The 18,185-nt window shown below is 42.9% G+C and overlaps 2 protein-coding genes and 1 long non-coding RNA gene across 4 annotated transcripts; 1 reads left to right on the forward strand and 2 right to left on the reverse strand.

Moving 5' to 3' along the window:
- Positions 1-2,025: 2,025 nt before the first annotated feature.
- LOC134071390 (uncharacterized) lies at positions 2,026-2,867 on the reverse strand. The gene is made up of 3 exons (XR_009937060.1): positions 2,792-2,867; positions 2,649-2,712; positions 2,026-2,301 (listed from the first exon to the last, which is right to left on the reverse strand). It is a non-coding gene; the product is annotated as an uncharacterized LOC134071390 (long non-coding RNA).
- A 2,128-nt stretch (positions 2,868-4,995) lies between these two features.
- On the forward strand, positions 4,996-5,994 carry LOC134071031 (putative nuclease HARBI1). The gene has a single exon (XM_062527596.1). The coding sequence runs from the start codon at positions 4,996-4,998 to the stop codon at positions 5,992-5,994; it is 999 nt and encodes a 332-aa protein (XP_062383580.1).
- Positions 5,995-11,523: 5,529 nt separating this feature from the next.
- On the reverse strand, positions 11,524-17,290 carry LOC134071084 (hepatic and glial cell adhesion molecule-like). 2 transcript variants are annotated; one of them, XM_062527665.1, is made up of 7 exons: positions 17,212-17,290; positions 16,645-16,914; positions 16,290-16,535; positions 15,591-15,860; positions 15,236-15,481; positions 12,477-12,626; positions 11,524-12,153 (listed from the first exon to the last, which is right to left on the reverse strand). In XM_062527665.1, exons 1-7 carry the CDS (start codon positions 17,273-17,275, stop codon positions 11,870-11,872), a joined length of 1,530 nt encoding a protein of 509 aa, XP_062383649.1. In that variant the 5' UTR covers positions 17,276-17,290; the 3' UTR covers positions 11,524-11,869. The 2 variants fall into 2 exon arrangements, with proteins under 2 accessions (XP_062383649.1, XP_062383650.1); XM_062527666.1 differs by lacking the exons at positions 15,236-15,481; positions 15,591-15,860.
- Positions 17,291-18,185: the final 895 nt, after the last annotated feature.

The raw sequence follows: 18,185 nt of genomic DNA on the forward strand, positions 1-18,185 counted from the left end.
TAGTGTCCTGGGAGGCTGTTGGGCTGTCAAAAAGAGCAGGGCCATGCTGAGTGAACAGTTCAAAATAACACTCCCTTATTACGTTCATTCCCAGTATCCCTGGTGTACTAATGGGGCCGGATGACCCGGGGGGATCCTTAACCACAAGCCACCCTCTCTTTGGTATAGATTTTCCCAAAACTTCAACTGCCAGTTCAACATACCCCACATACGGTATTGCAAGACCATTGGCTGCTTGTAAATGCAGCCAATTGCAATCTTTAAGTTGGCCCTGCAAATACTGTCGAAAGAAGCTTTCCTGTATAGTTGATACCATGGACCCTGTATCCAATAAGCAATCCACACCAATCCCCCCCAATTTGATGGTTACTGTGGGACACTGACCCAATAAAGAGGAAATGGACTGGCTTACCGGGGTAGGTAGACTGGAACCAGGACTGGCCCCCTCCAGTGTGTGGCTCTGTACATTTGGTGGGGCTAATTTCCCGGTGGCTGGGAGGTAGTGTTGGCCTTGGGAATGAGGATGTGATAAGTCAAAACTGTCATTGGTGCATTCCCGTGCATAATGACCCGGTTGCTGACACCTGCGGCAGATAACAGTGTTTGGGCGGCTGGCTCTCATGGGGCGCTGTGGATCTGATAGGGAGGCAATACTCTGGGTAAGGTGATTAATCTGCTGTTGCTGTTTCAATAGCATCTCCTTAAGTTCTGCCAATTCTACACTAGGTTGACCAGATGAGGCCACCTTAACGTTATGTGAGGGCCTTGAATAGTGCAACGCACACAGTGAAGGGACAGAGTAGCTTCTCCCCCTCCCACCCTCACTGGGCCTACCCTCCCGTTCCCACTGAATGGCTTCAGCCCGAACTTCAAGCATGGATAAGCGGGGGGACTGGCGGACCAGGCGCTTTAGCTCTCTACGAAGCGCAGGTTCGTACACATATTCAATAAATTGGTCGCGTAACAGTGCGTCAGAATTTGGTACAGCAGTAGGAGCACATCGCACTACCTTATCCATTAAAGAACAGAGGGCATGTGAATATTCTTGTAAAGATTCTCCCTCCAGCTGTTTACGCGAAAAGAAACTCTCCTGAAGCTCAACATATGACTTAGCACAACCATACAATTCCCTCAAAATCAAAATTATTTCACCCGGGTCCTCCTTTTCAGTTTTGCCTCTATATCGAATTTCATCTTTAGCCTCCCCCTCTAGGTGGTCATACATAAAATATGCTTCATCTACCCCACTCAAATGTCTAGCCCTAATGCTAGCTTTTACCTCCTCCAACCATTCTTCAATCCCAATCCCAGAATTCCCCCGAAATATTGGACACTTCCTTTCTCTAGGTATATACAACATCCGTTCAGTAACAGGGTTAGACAAAAGTCCATCAGTCCTTTGGCCACTAGTGCCAGGTTGGTTAGGGGTCCGGCTCTGCCTAAGGCGTTCATTTTCAGCTTGCAGCTGTTGAACCATGTCCTGTAGTTCCTGTACCTCCTCAGACATGACTCCGGTCACTCAAAGGGAACGAAGAGGTTAATCCACTGCACAGCCTGGAAGGTGAATCTGCAAACTGGTGCCCTGGAGAGTCCCCCGATGTGCCACTGCTGTTTTGCCTGCTGATAAAACTAATCCAATAACACAAAACAATAACACAAAAAAATATACAACAAGAGGCACAATCTGGAATGCTCGTCTCTGTTAACAATACAATCCTGCCCGACTACGCCAGTTTGTAACCCTATGTTACATAGTTTATGGCAAGATGCCAGACTACGCCACCTAAGGCCTTGCACCTTAAGATGTATGAACTACGGTTAACTCAAGGTTCCCCAATACAGGTGAATAGCATATAAAGATGAAGCAGAGACGTGCATTCCAATTGAATGGGCAATGTTTATTAAATCAACTGGCATCAAAGACAGAGCAATAATTAGTATGCCTTTATTACAAAAATATACGATATTCTAGTTAAAAGCTTCTAAAACAAGCATAAGACAGGTTGTAAATAGCAAGACCGAGGTACTGGCTGTCACAATTGTATGACACTAAATTTCACTAATGGAAAACTGGACCAGTGACTAGTTACCTGGAGAAGTGGGGGAGGGGAGGTCAACACAGCAAATCACTCCCAGTGCTCCAATATCTAGAATCACATCGCATACACGCAGGCACACACACAGCAATTCATAATAAATGTGAAGGTGCTCATTAGGTCTACTTCTAATTCACCTCAAGCAGTGCAGAAGAGTAACCCCCGTCAAATAACCCCACAACACTGGTACCACGTTCACCGGCTCCTGTTGATAGAAGGGAGGAATGTAAGCCACAATCAGTTGCACAAGCTACTTGACCAACCAGTACCCGGAAGCAGAGCTCAGTAGGAAAGCACATAGGCCTAATACAGTCTGAATCCTCTCATTACCCACTCAAACCTCGATAGGCAACACACCACCTTGCATACAGCTGCAAGATGCTAAAGAAACAAAAAGAAACGAAACAAAACTAATAAGCAGGCAAAACAGCAATGGCAAACTCCTGTGAATATACACACACAACGTTAGCATCACCCCATAGCAACAACATACACGCATACTTAGTTCGCTGGTCTTATAATGTGTGCAAGTTGGTGACATATGCATCGTACCTGTATCTTAGCACATAATTAAGCACGCACAAACAAACTCGTAGCCCTCGGACGCAGCAGCAATCTAAAAAGAGCAATTTAAACATTGAAATCACGGCAAGTCACTGAACACAGCATGAAAACAATAAATTATCTTAAAATACCGTTGTCCTGTTAGCGATGCATGCCCACGCCACAGCCAAACACAGACAAGGGGAAAACCGGCAACTGTTAAGAAATAGAATTGAAATGTGAAGACCTGCATCAGCGTGTTAGACAAACGATAGTTCAACCAGAGAATGTCTAATAAGGGGAGAAGGACCACTAGCGAAATACTTCCGCATGGTACTGCAACTAGAGGGCGATCGCGAGCAAGTGATGAATGAATGGGTAGCAATGGAGCTGAACCCCCCAGTACCACATTTGTCGTTATATAATTTTTTCTCCTGAAATTGCATTAATGCATGCGATGCAGGATAACTTGACTTGACAATCAGCTGACCAATAAAATGTTTAATATGTGTTGTTATTCCTAAAAACCCTTTCAAAGTTTTCATGTCACGTGACACAAGCGAACCACTTTACGGCCATAGACCTAAAAGAAGGTTCAGCTTCACGACGGTCGTAATCGGTCGCGAGTGTCGCGAGCATCCATGAGCTAAATGCTAGCATGTTACAGGGAAAACGGCCCATCCTATGAAAAGCAGAAAGGACATGAGTGACTTTTTATTTCATTTCCAGTGGAAAACCTATACTCAGGTAGCTACTACGACAATGTACATTAAGAAATGAAGTTGTCAACTGTGAAAAAAACGAGTTCTAGCCGCTTAGCCCCATAGACCACAATTCATTTATCACTTGCTCGGCAACGTCCCTAGCGGAATTTCAACAGATTGCAGGAACAATCTGGTACAATGGAGTTAATAGGAAGTGGACCGGCTCTCCCTAAAGGGGCTCTGGTTCAACCAACATACCTCACACCAGGATCCCGGTCTTATTCCCCACCGATAGACACCCAAATGAGACGAAAGCGAGCCTACCCTTGACTGTCACTTCCGGGTTTTATACTGACACACATAAGTAAGAGTGGCTACAGGTGTGTGAATCGTAGGTTGAAGCAGAGAATGGCCCTTTCCGAAACGGATCCCTACTCCCTACCACCTGATCGTGAAGTGCACTCCGGTGGGAGTCACCCTCACAGCTTAATCGAGTTCCCTTCGTGATGGGGAAGGGTATAAGTATGGCAGGTGATTTCGGACAAACGTCCCTACAGTAGACGGAAGAGGAACTGACGCAAGATGGACGTAAACCAGTGTCTCGCGGGAGCTGCAACAGCTGTTTTCATACACCAGATGTTGGCGAAAGAAAGGAAAAGATCCTGTAGGAGACGAAGACGTTTAAGACATGTCATGATTTGGATGCTTCAACAAAAGGTAGGCATTTCCTGTGTATGACTTGTGCCTTGTATTTCTTAGCCCATAGCGTAGTGTCTGGCCGGCTTTGATGTGAGGTTTTCTGCAATCCTCACCCGTGTTGCATAGAAGAGATTTGTGACGGCGCATTATGTTTGCAACAATATTATTATTAGAAGTATTTCACGGTGTTCTTGTGCCCGTCCCTAATAATTTGTCATATGAAGTGAAATTCCAAAACATTGCTGTGGAATCAAACCCGGGCCGCTGGCGTAGCATGCGGCATCGTTACCATGTGCGCCACTTGATTCTGATGTTTTCAAGATGTTTTTGATAGTCATGTTTTACTGAACGATTGACTCCCATGATAATGGAGCGGCGCGGGATTGAACGCATGTCGCTCGCTCAATAGGTGAGAGTGTACATTGTGCGCTGTTGAGTCGAAGAGAGAAGGAACATTATTTGGCATATACCCATGCTAGCAGTAAAAATCGGCAAAATTGGAAATGACGCTCGGGAATAGAACCCGGAACTCTTGCGTGTCAAGCGAATGCGCTACCAATGTACTACCAGACGATGTGACATTTTATGGCTAATATTGACATATACTGGTATTATCATATTGACCTACTACTATACAGTTAACATTCATTGTAGTCATGTTAAATATTACTTGACTATGAATTTCCATGACAACACAACAATAGCCTACAGGCAGGTAGAGCAGTGGCAGTGGGCACAAGTCAACAATAACATGGGTCAACTCCTGTGTTCATCTCCAGAAGCTCATGCATCATCATACAACTTACTGTGTTTTAACACCTTTTTTATTTAATTGAACATATAAATATAAACAACTGTAAGCTTCACAATTTTGTACAGATATCTGTTGTTTGTGTATATTTCACCAGGAAGCCAGAGGTCCATACATGTGCCTAAATGCTGACACCCCAATTATGGCACTGTATGGAAATCCAGACATGTGTCTGAAGAGGGACTTCCGTGTCACCAGGGCGACAGCACAAAGCCTCATGCGCCTGATTGCCAGTCCACAGGATCATGGTTGGGGCCAGGACATGGAGGTTTTGGTGTTCCTGTACAGTTTGGCTCATGGGCTTTCCCTGTCGGTCGTGAGCAGAGCATTTGGGATCCCCAAAAGCACTATTCATGACATGATCCACCGGGTGAGCAGGGAAATAAAGGGCAAGCTGGCAATCTTAATTTCCCTGCCATCTCCAGAAGATCTGCCTGATGTGGCCCAAGGTTTCATGGACCTCTCAAGAAGTCCAGCATTCGACCATGTAGCTGGGGCCATGGACGGATGCCACATACGCATCAGGGCGCCAGGGAACCTGCACCAAGCGGATTATTTCAACTACAAGCTGTTTCCCTCTATCCAGATGCAGGCAGTCTGTGACGCAAAGGGCAGGTTCCTGGACATATTTGTGGGCTATCCAGGGTCAGTGCATGATGCCAGGGTCCTGCGCAACAGTCCCATCTTCCACCAGGCCCTGTATCCTCCAGCAGGATATTACCTTCTGGGTGATGGCGCATATCCCTGCCTGGAGAGGCCAATAGGGATCCTGACCCCATACAAGCATCCCCTGAGAGGCAGGATTCAGGAGGAGTACAACGTCTGCCATGCCCGGGCTCGATCAGTGGTGGAGAGGGCCTTTGGCATGATGAAGGCACGCTGGCGAGCCACCCTTTCGAAGGCCCTGGAGGTGAGCCCAGCTTTCGCCCCAGACATCATTGCCTGCTGTGCATTCCTCCACAATCTGTGCCTCAGCATGAACGATGACTTGGAGGACATTGAGATGCCGGAGCCTGATCCCCAGATTGCTCCTCCCATCAGAGGACCAGAAAGATCTGGGAATCACACAAGAGACAGAATTGCATTAATGAATGCAGTTGGCCATCTACCACAGCACCTGCATGAGCACAATTATTGGTGATTATTTTTTGGATGTGTCGGGGTATTTTGATTTATATGACTGAGCCTTAGTTTCTTCACAGCACATAAAAGTTGTTGCAAACATTCAAGTGTTTCTGGAATTTGTTGACAGTCATTTGTCTGAGTGTTTTGTGGGATTTATCGCTTTACAACATTGAAGCCTTGCGACATTTGTGAAGACCTGTTCCAGGTCAAAACAGATTCATCTTTATTAAGGACACAAATGAGGTTTCCAAAATCCAAAAAACAAGATCCAAAAAACAAAAACCTTAAACACAACTTAAACTTCTTTACACTTTAAAAAAAAAAAGAAAAAAACCAAACTACATTTTCTTAACCATCTTCTCAAATAAATCCAGCAGTCTTTCCGTCTGCTGCGTGTTTTGCTGGTGTCGCTCATCCTCTTTTTGCGACTCCATCTCCAGATAATCATACACATCAGATGGGGGCCTCCTCTTGCCTAGAGTAGGCCGTAGGGATTTGGGTGGGGGGCCGGGGTTGCTGGAGCTGGGGCCGGGGTTGCTGGAGCTGGAGCTGGAGCTGGGGCCAGGGTTGCTGGAGCTGGAGCTGGGGCCAGGGTTGCTGGAGCTGGAGCTGGGGCCAGGGTTGCTGGAGCTGGAGCTGGGGCCAGGGTTGCTGGAGCTGGAGCTGGAGCTGGGGCCGGGGTCGGGGTAAATGGCGGGGTTAGGGAGGCATGAGGCAATGAGGACCGGAGGGCTTATGGCCGGCCTAGACCCCAATGCCTCATGCATCAGCTGGAAAAAAGGCCATGATGCTGCGGTCTCCTCTCCCTGGTCAGTCCCAGACCCAGTTGGGGGCTTTTTTAGGGACTAGAACAAACAGTTGCATGTTAAAAGTGTTACAATGTGCTGTAACATAATATTTGGATACGTTCTTACCTTATATTTGCTCTTCAGGTTTTCCCATTTTTTCCCAACCTGTTTCTCTGTGATGGCCCCCTCCAACCCCATCTCTTTCACAATGAACCTTTTCAGCAATAGGGAATGTACAAGGTCATTATTCATCCATAGCCTACTGTATATTTTTGATAGATAAATGATTAAATTTGCAGCATGTGTAATATTAACCACACACACACGCACACACACACACACATACACACACACACACACACACGCACTTACTCCCAAGCCTGCTTTGTGGCATTTCTTTTTTTTAAGAAGAGGCCATCATGCTGCATTCTTAGAACTATCAGCTGTTTGGTTTTTTCTGCAGACCCTGTAACCAAAAAACTTACACTATGAGAAACGACGTAATCAAATCTCATTACCTTCGAAAAATATTTGTCACATCATAATCACAGCAGGGCATCGAACCCCGTCCTTCCTGATCTTATCAGCGCGCAGTCCGACACTTATCCCATTACGCTACGTATGACAACAGCTGTCGGCCAGTTCTAATTTATAAGTCTATTTTCTGCCCGACAAACAGCATGATTATTTGTTGTATACACACAAAAACGACGACCAAATGTTTGATTTGTACATGGCGACGTTCGATTGTTAGCATAATAGGTCATCAAAACAGCAAAACACATGTACACCTACGGTTACTCGGAACTAACATTTATAAACGTTGTCCTCCATGACGACGTCTTTCACTGGTGCACAGCCTCGCCAAGTCAGCATCGGTGCTGTCTCGATGTTTAAGGGTTTTATAACCCACTAGCACTTGGGTTAATTGATTTCGGATGGCACTTGATTTGACTCACCCTTCACGTGAACGCGCAAACGGAGTGGAAGTGTGTAGGACTAGGGTTTAGGGGCCGGTTTCGGAAAGGGCCAATGTCTAATAAGGGGAGAAGGACCACTAGCGAAATACTTCCGCATGGTACTGCAACTAGAGGGCGATCGCGAGCAAGTGATGAATGAATGGGTAGCAATGGAGCTGAACCCCCCAGTACCACATTTGTCGTTATATAATTTTTTCTCCTAAAATTGCATTAATGCATGCGATGCAGGATAACTTGACTTGACAATCAGCTGACCAATAACATTTTTAATATGTGTTGTTATTCCTAAAAACCCTTTCAAAGTTTTCATGTCACGTGACACAAGCGAACCACTTTACGGCCATAGACCTAAAAGAAGGGCCCTTTCCGAAACCAGTCCCTACTCACTTCGACTCGGTTAGCGAGTGAACTTCCTTTTCAAGTTCACTCGTGGGTGCGGAGAACACTCGCATTTGAAGGGTTAGGGGGTTAAAACAGCGCTACATTTCGGATGCGCTTGAAGGGAGAAGGAAGTTGACGTCATATTCGTTTTCATAGAAATTATGAAGCCAATATATATTAAATCGCCAATTAAGATGTTCTGGACACCCCTATGTATTAGGATATACATCCCTCTTCTCTCCTTTCATTACTATGAGTGAGGAGTTGCATTTTATGCTTTATTTAACATCAAATTATAAAAGTGCTGTTAATGCGACCTGCACATGTGTTCAAATATTACAGCCTACTTCTGTACGATCTTGCACATTTTACTGAGTATCAAACTGAACATGAGTTGTTACAATGTAGCTTAAATCACGCTTTTGTCTGTAAATGCTGTCATACGGACCAAAAAGCAACTGGCAGGGAGATACACGAGCTGCACGAACACTTGAAAACGGTTGCACCTGCGTTTCAAGTCAGCATCGATGCTGACTTGCTCCTGGAGGTGTGGTAGCCCCTCTCCCTAGGCACTTCACTCGACTCAAAATTCGTTTCGGATGATACTTAATGGCCCAATCCCAATGTCAGCCCTAAAGACTAAGAACTAAAGACTCACAGACTTAATTGATCTCAGGTGCTAAGTGAGTGAGTGTGTGAGGCCACATAGGCTCAGATAGGTATTTGGGATTGGGACAGCACTTCACGAGATCACATGTAGGCTACCTTGGCGATGTTTACTAACAAAGACGTTGCTAACATTTGCACTGCACGTGTGTCGTGCGTGCTGTTGTTTACCTTCATTTCCGGATTTTTCGATGATCTCCGCGGTAAACGTCACAACACTTTGAACTGTGGGTAATTCCCTTAGGTTAAGTCTGCACCGATGCAGACTCACGGAAAGGGCTCGGTAAGTCTGTACTCAAACCCTCCCGCCCGTTGTAATTCGACATTGGGACAGCCCTAAACCCTTACGAATTTCGCGAGAACGCGCACCAAAGTCTGTGAGTTCGTGAGTCCGGACATTGGGATTGGGCCAATGTGGCGGACCCTCGCGTGAACGCGCAAACGAAGTGGAAGTGTGTAGTGTTAGGATTTAGGGGCTGGTTTCGGAAAGGGCCAAAGTTCAGCTTCACGACGGTCGTAATCGGTCGCGAGTGTCGCGAGCATCCATGAGCTAAATGCTAGCATGTTACAGGGAAAACGGCCCATCCTATGAAAAGCAGAAAGGACATGAGTGACTTTTTATTGCATTTCCAGTGGAAAACCTATACTCAGGTAGCTACTACGACAATGTACATTAAGAAATGAAGTTGTCAACTGTGAAAAAAACGAGTTCTAGCCGCTTAGCCCCATAGACCACAATTCATTTATCACTTGCTCGGCAACGTCCCTAGCGGAATTTCAACAGATTGCAGGAACAATCCGGTACAATGGAGTTAATAGGAAGTGGACCGGCTCTCCCTAAAGGGGCTCTGGTTGAAGTGAATGCAGCAACTAAAACGTAAACAGAACTTACCCGGAAGTAACCAGCCAGGGCAGTCATGTCACTCAATGGTTACACGTAATAGAAGCTATTTGGTGCGCAAAAGACTGAGTCTCGCTGTGTTGGACAGGCTGAACTGCAGCGTCTATTCACAGGTGCTATCCCGCTACTGATCGATACGGGGGATTTGACTTGCTCCGTTTCCGACCTGGGCCGGTTCACCCCTCCTTAGGAGACCTGGTGATCCCAAGCTCCCCTAAGATCACCATATCGGCACCAAACTTAGCGTGGACACCCGTTCGACATAGCGCACGGCGGTCCCGAACCCCTGACTTCAAGCGATCCGCCAGCCTCAGCCTCCCAGACACTTGGATTACAGGCGCACGCCACTGCACCCGGCGACGGAAGAGGGGTATTGACTCGAGATGGTCGTTTGGGTACGTCATGAAGCTGTTTATTTATTTATTTTCAATAAGGTATCATTCGCAAAGGCTACACAAAAGATTCGTTTGAACTTATTAGTTCATTCATTCAGGTATGTCCTCTGCCATCATCTTAAGTTCTCCCTAAATGCTGGAAAAACATTTACAAAAGCAACAAAAAAAACTGTTGTAAAATATATTCAAAAATCTTTACTGAAGATGAAAACAATCAGTTGATCTCATAAAAAAATATCCTTGTGAATATGAGGCCTGAATTTAACAAGTTGTCCGAGCCATCAGCGTTGATGTTTTCTATAGCATACTGGCTGAGCAAACATAATTGAAGGCTGTCCAGAGAAGAAAAATAAGCCATGCACTCGCATTCACGTGCTATGGAAAAGATGATATTTTCCATTTGTGAACTGTGATCCCAAGCTCCATTATGTTTTGTTGTGCAATGGCTTCCGTAGTTTCTACAGGCTGCGATATAATCCGTAACCGCTAGATTGGAGAATTTCACAATGAAATGTTCTCAGTCCTACACAATATCCCTTTAAGAAGGACCAAATATTGTTGTAATGATAATTGTTCAAACTTCTATCTAAGCTAAATAAAACTCTCAAGATTGGCGGTTGTCTTTTCTTTCTTCCCACCTGTCAGTAGAGAGATGTGTGCCCTGGGAATTGTTACACTGTTTCCTTCTCTGAAGGATCCCTTTTTTCCAAAGTGCTATGTACATTTTGCAGAGATAGTAAAATAACTTTTTTGTTTTCATCATGGAATAACTACACTGTGGAATCCAGCACCAGTTGTCCGTCTTTTCTCTTTTCCTTCTATAAACCTAAAGTTTATTTATGAGTAGAGTTCTGTAATGAGAAATATTTATAGATGTTCACATGAAACAGATGTTCATATGGTTATGAAATGTATTCATTTCAGCTACATAACTAGAATGGCTCTATCTCTTTTATGTTAAACTTTTCATCAATCTGTTCAAGATGTATCAGAAACCTAAGAACACAACATGCAGTAGCTTACAAACTCTTTAATATTTTGGTCAACCTACTTTCCCCCCTATTGTTTAGCTTTTTAATATTTTATTTCTGTTCTGTATCTTTAAAGCACTTTGAATAACCTGTAAATGAATTATGCAATATGAGAAAATGTGCTTTTCAGATATGCCCACTAGAGGGGTTGTTGTATTGCAATGTTGAGCCTAAGAAATCCTGTTCTTAGAATTATGAGGAGTCAGTTCAGTTTCTTCCGGTCATAAGCTTCATGTGGGATTTTACATCATGCAACCATCAGTAATGTCCAGATGTCAACAGCAGATCCTTATTGACCTAAAACTGTGCCCATAGTGGCTTGAAAGTGGTAAGGTGTAAAACAACATTTTTACCAGTCCATATGCTTTGCTGTGTGAATCTGATACAGAGTTTACATCCACTCTTCTTTATCTGTGTTAGTATTTTATTTGAGCTTGATGAAAACAAATGCAGTCAAAGGCTAACACATTATGCACCAACAAAACATGGTCAGTAATGTTAACTTTAGTTTGGTTTCTTGTAAAGGTGCTTCATATACAGTATAACATACAACATATTTCCTTTCATGACATGTAGACTTTGAGGTGAGGTGATGTAACCATGGGTAAAAAGAATGGTTGGACATATTCACATATTCATATTTTTTTCATTATTCTTATTATCGTCATAGAACAACACTTAACATTCCAACCCAAAATGCCATAAATGCGACAAAAACATTTTATATACAATTCTGAACTGGCATAGTCCTAGGACTTTGGGATGAGGTTCAGCTTCCGACGTGGCTGTGGGACTGGCGTCCCTGATGTTCCTGGTGTTCCCGGTGTCCCTGGTGTTCCTGACGTTCCCGGTGTTCCTGGGGCATTTTCCACTGGGGCCGGTTGGGGCTCGGAACTGGGTTGACAGGCAGCTGGGACGGGGACCATCTCTTGGGTCTGGATGTTGCAATGGTCCTTGTCCCCAATGGCTTGTTTCAGTTGCTGAGGATCCGTGCTGGTGTCCTTGAGGTAACAAAGCCTCAGCTCCTCATTGTCTGGTGGGATTAATAAAAGAGTGACTAGGCAAGAGAGACTTGTTTAGGTATGTTACACGTTAGACAATAGTGATGTGAAACCTCTCTTATGATCTTAATAGCCTGGGGCGCGTTTCCCAAAACCATTGTTCCTAACTAACTTAGCAACTTTGTAGGTTGTCATGCAATTTCCCATTTCCAACTGACTAAGTTGCCAACAGGTTAGCAACTATGGTTTTGGGAAATGCACCCCTGATGCATTCAGAAAGATCGGTAGGAAAGCAGTGCCAAAACACGTGGGCCACATTTCCTGATTGCGCAAAAAGAGAAGGGAACTGGCTCACCGTGTTTCCTCTTTCGCTGGCCACAGTTCTTGCAGCTTACAATCACGAGTGACAGAGTCAAAACCAGCAACAGAAATCCAAGTCCAGCCAGGACCACTAGCATCACCTGTTTCTTAATGCAGATCAGCTTGTTCCCTACAGTATCTGAACCTAGGAGAGACCAAAGGGAAAGGAATGAACATAATGCCTCTCTGAGCACAAATATTGTTGTTGTTGTTGTTGTTGTTGTTGTTGTTGCTGCTGCTTTGTGTGTGTGTGTCTGTGTGTGGTGCCGGGGGGGAGTGATTGTTGTTATTTTTTGCATGTGTAACCATTTGCCTTGTCAATAAAACTTTTAGTATGTTTAGTTCAAGCCATGCCTCACTTGAGCTCCTGAATATTTGCAGACATTTGCAGATGAACCAAACCTACAGAATTCAGACAAATCTTGGAAATAACTAGAAGAAGAATGAAAGCAAGATGATGGGATACTTTTTTCTTGATTTAAACTGAATACTACAAAATTAATCAAAGAAGACAGACACTGCCAACCCTCTTGAAAGAATAAATCCCAACAAAATCATCAACACCCAGAAATAAGAATAAATATCTCACTTACTGAACAGACACAGCAGAAAAACAAAGTTATTTGACTCTGAACAGAGAATGCCAATTAGCAAAAAAAGGGTAAGACACACCAACTTTTAAAGAAAGAATGATGTAAAGGCTCAGCAACAACAGCCTGGCAATAACAGTAGGCAGACGCAGGCAGACCTGGATGCCTAAAGAAAACAGGCTTTGTGTGTACTGTAATAAAAAAGAACTGCACTTCCTCACCAGCTACCCCAAACTACAAGGAAATACAGCGCCCTCCACAATTATTGGCACCCCTGGTTAAGATGCGTTAAAAGCCTTAAAATAAATAAAATTTTTATTGTAGAAGCATACTCACACTGAAAATTGTAGAAAAATGTAACCCTCAACTCAAGTGAATTTTAGAGTGGGAAAAAAATCCCTGACTGAGAAATAATTAATCTTCATAAAATCACCTGTTCCACAATTATTGGCACCCCTAACAATTCCTAGGAAATAAATGTAGTTAAAGTATTTCTGTCATTTCTGTCATTTCTACAGTAGTTTACAAAGTCAATCAGAGTATGTAGGAACATTTAAATAGTAATTCTTAACATCCTGTTTCCCTGGGCTGTAAATATGACGTGACAGAGGCCATTTCTCTTCAACATGGGAAAGACAAAGGAACACACTGTTCAAGTAAGGCAGATGTGTGTCGACCTTCACAAGTAAGGCAATAGCTACAAGAAAATAGCCACTCACATACCTGCCCATATCTATGGTCAGAGGAATCGTTAAGAAGTTTAAAACAACTGGAACAGTGGTAAGCAAGCCTGGAAGAGGACGCAAGTTTATTTTGCCACCACGCACAGTGAGGAGGATGGTAAGAGAAATAAAAAAATCTCCAAAACTCACTGTTACAGAATTGCAAATCAAATGGTTGCATCTTGGGGTCACAAAGTCTCCAAAACAACCATCATGCCCTATCTACATGCCAACAAGTTGTTTGGAAGGCATGCACGAAAAAAAAAAACCTTTCTCACTCAAAATCATATATTAAGCACAAACGTCTGGAGCGGTACTGGGCCTTCAACTGGGACTGTGTGCTTTGGTCAGATGATACAAAGTTAGAGCTTTTTGACATTTTAAATCAAAATCTGGTGGCCTCTGCCCGAAAGCTGAAGATGGGTCATCACTGGGTCTTTCAGCAAGATAATGACCCTAAACATATGGCCAAGTCTACACAGAAATGGTTCACCAGACACCGTATCAAGTTCCTACCATGGCCATCTCAGTTCCCAGACCTCAACCCCATTAAAAACCTGTGGGGTGAGCTGAAGAGGAGAGTGCAGAGGAGAGGACCCAGGTCGCTGGATGATTTGGAGATTTTGTGCAAAGAGGAATGGTCGAAGATCCCTCTTTCTGTTTTCTCTAATCTTGTGAAACATTATAAGAGAAGATTAGGTGCTGTTTTATTAGCAAAAGGGGGTTGTACAAAGCATTAACATCAGGGGAGCCAATAATTGTGGCACACATGATTTGATGTAAAATAATTATTTCTTAATGAGGGATTTCTTTCCTTCTAAATAAATGCACTTGTATTAAAGGTTGGATTTTACACTTTTTTCATTGTGATCCTATATTATTTGGGGAAAAAAAATAATTTATTAGAAGCTAAAGAGCACATCTTAACCAGGGGTGCCAATAATTATGGAGGGCGCTGTACATTCCAACTTCTATCCAACATTTCAATCTATTTATCCAATATTCTTTGCCAGTGAAGACCACAAGAAAATCGATTTTTAAGAGATGATAATATTGTGCAATACTAGCTGCACACTACATGTACAACTGTGACAGAAAGAGGAGTGACCACTGAGCAACGTGCCTGTAAAGGCAACTCCACATACTGCAATAACCCGTATTCCTATTCACAAGCATGCATGTACAGACATTTGATATACTTTATTTGATCCCACTTTAAAAGTCAAGTTACATAGGAATCAAATCTTCTGAATAATCCAGTATATCAAAGCATTTCAGCAATCTATCATGAGTTTGTAAAGGTCCAAGGAAACATTGTCTCCTCCAAATAAACATGCTTCCTACAGTATAATTGCTGATATGGAACAATACTTCAGCTGCTTGCATGCCCTAGTTGTAATTGATCTAATACTCACACATATGCATCAATAAGAGTTATTTACCAGGTTCTCCACACGATATGGTGACTTCTTTACTGTCCTGCTTGCCGAGACTATTGCTCAGTCTGCATCTGTAACGATCCTTTTCTCCACGCTGATTGGGTTGAAAAGGGTTACTCTTCTCTTGTAGGTCCTTGTTGTTGAGGACCCAAGTGAGGGTGAATCTTGCGATGCTCTCCTGCTCACAGTGGAGGGTCGCCACACCTGCTGAGGAACATTTCACGGCCAACTCTGGAACCGGAGCCCTGGCTACAACACACACGCTTCCTCATTACTTCCACCTCTCACGATAGGCCATAAAACATTGCTTTAACATTAGATTTGTTTTGCCAAATTACATTTAGGGTTGAACACTTACGGAGCACACAGAGTCTTTCTGTTTTTGTTGCAATTAACTTTCCATGGGTGTCATGATGTTCAGCTTTGTATGTGCAAGACATTGAACTGTTTAGCTTTGTGAGAGAAAGAGAGCCTCTGTCATCCACATTCACAGTAGATAGAACCTTTTCTTTGATCCTTTGATAAATGACTGTATCGTTGCATTTCCAGACAAGCTCATCTCCTTTTTGCTTGGCTGAATTTAATGTAATGGTATGGGAGTCTCCCTCCAATTTTTCTGTACATTTATCTGTGTGAAGAGAAGGCCAGCATCTCAAAATAAATGTATCGCTAGACCATGTACAACTATGGAGACCCCGCATGAAAAAAAAAAACAGGAGACAAACAAATAATCTAAACAAAAAGAAAACAAGAAAACAAAACATTCTTTTTTTTCAACAAAATCATCTTAGTTTAGAATAGCCTTCCCTTTCAATTAATTGATTTCTCTCAGATTAATGCACTTGCTGTAACTGTGTAGTCTGTAGTTTATTACTGACTAAAGTTGATAATAATGCCATTTGGTTTGACAGAGGGAATCTGCTCTGTAGATTCTAAATTTGCAATGACCTTTTAGCAATGACTTACGGAAAACAGTAAGCTATATGACATGATATGAAATAATACAACACCACGCATGCACACACACACACACAAGCACACACACAGAGTTATTTACCAGGTGCTCCACATGATATGGTGACTTCTTTACTGTCCTGCTTGCCGAGACTATTGCTCAGTCTGCATCTGTAACGATCCTTTTCTCCACGCTGATTGGGTTGAAAAGGGTTCCTCTTCTCTTGTAGGTCCTTGTTGTTGAGGACCCAAGTGAGGGTGAATCTTGCGATGCTCTCCTGCTCACAGTGGAGGGTCGCCACACCTGCTGAGGAACATTTCACGGCCAACTCTGGAACCGGAGCCCTGGCTACAACACACACGCTTCCTCATTACTTCCACCTCTCACGATAGGCCATAAAACATTGCTTTAACATTAGATTTTTTTTGCCAAATTACATTTAGGGTTGAATACTTACGGAGCACACAGAGTGTTTCTGTTGTTGCTTTAATTAATTTCCTATGGCTGTCATGATGTTCAGCTTTGTATGTGCAAGACATTGAACTGTTTAGCTTTGTGAGAGAAAGAGATCCTTTTTCATCCACATTCACAGAAGTTTGGACCGTGTCATTTGTCCTTTGATAAATCACTGTATCATTGCATTTCCAGATTAGTTTATCGCCTCTTTGCCTAGCTGAATTCAGTGTAATGGTATGGGAGTCTCCCTCCAATTTCTCTGTACATCTATCTGTGTGAAGAGAAGGCCAAATGAGATCAGTGACACAAAATACGTTCTTAGAATATAAACCTAGCCAAAATGATCGATTGAGAATAATAACAATAATAATAATAATAATAATAATAATAATACGCAACAAATAAATTGTTTAACATGATGTGGAAAAGCACCAACAAGTCATGTCGGGTAATGACAATTGATTAACTTAAACAGCCCTTAAACATCTGTTTCACCACTTTAGCTCAAATTCTGGGGGTTACGATTCTCAAATATGGATCCAATAAATTAAAATAGAATATTACCCACCTTTGAATGCATGTATTGCAAGGAAAGAAAGACTCAGAAACACAGAAGCTGTTTTAAGGTACATCCTCTATTGTGTCTTGCCACGGAAATGGCAAGTTTCGTCTGACAGAAATGCATTTATCTGTGCATGTCTGTCTCTCTCTCTCTCTCTCTCTCTCTTTCTTTCTCTCTCTCTCTCTGTGTATGTGTCAGAATCAGATGACTCTATGACGTCTATATGTTATGACTGATATTTCCCTTATATCTTAACAAACAGGTGTAGAATGATCCTATATATCAACTCTCACAAGTAAGGAATAGTCTTGAATTAAAGTATTTAAATATAATTCACTTTCAGATAATTTCAGATTGAGCAACCACTGTTACAGTGCAGGAAGTGTTCAAAATGATTGTCTCTCAGTTGCTCAACAATACTTTTTTTTAACCTTATTCTTGCGGTGGCCATGTGTAAACCAAATTGAGACAATGGGGTACATTGACTATAATTTAAAGCGTTCTCGCCACCTACTGGTGACTGCATAGAACACAACAACGAAATGGTTGGCGTACCCCATACAGCCTATATTTAGGTTTACAATAGATGCCATGTGAATAAGGCAAATACGCCCAGAGTGTAGAATCTTCAAAAATGTTACTGACACCTATTGATGCTTATTTGTAGTTGGCCTCTGGCAGAGCTGGTGAGGTAGGATGTCTGTTGGAGGATATCACAAATTCAAATACTTTTCATATTGTTTTGGGAAAAGTGATCAACATTTTCATTTTAAAAGACCTAGATGTACATAGATGTACATAGATGTGTTTAATTTTCCTTTGGAATTTCCCATAAAGGAAGTTGGACGCTGATATTGCATTTCTGAAGGTTAGACCTCTATCCAGATACCAATACCTCAGTTCATATAGTACACACTATAGGCCACTTAATTAAACCTTAAATCATATTTTTTTATGACTCGAAAATTAGATCCACAAAC

The sequence above is a fragment of the Sardina pilchardus genome, chromosome 23 (assembly GCF_963854185.1).
Source record: "Sardina pilchardus chromosome 23, fSarPil1.1, whole genome shotgun sequence".
In the NCBI taxonomy this organism is placed as follows: Eukaryota; Metazoa; Chordata; class Actinopteri; order Clupeiformes; family Clupeidae; genus Sardina; species Sardina pilchardus.

Coding starts and splice junctions, on each gene's coding strand:
- LOC134071084 (XM_062527665.1), bottom strand. CDS start 17,275: ATGTACCTTAAAACAGCTTCTGTGTTTCTGAGTCTTTCTTTCCTTGCA. Junction 16,536..16,644: donor AGAAACACTCTGTGTGCTCC/GTAAGTATTCAA, acceptor TGTGTGTTGTAG/CCAGGGCTCCGGTTCCAGAG. Junction 12,627..15,235: donor CATATCGTGTGGAGAACCTG/GTAAATAACTCT, acceptor GGTCTCTCCTAG/GTTCAGATACTGTAGGGAAC.
- LOC134071031 (XM_062527596.1), top strand. CDS start 4,996: ATGGCACTGTATGGAAATCCAGACATGTGTCTGAAGAGGGACTTCCGT.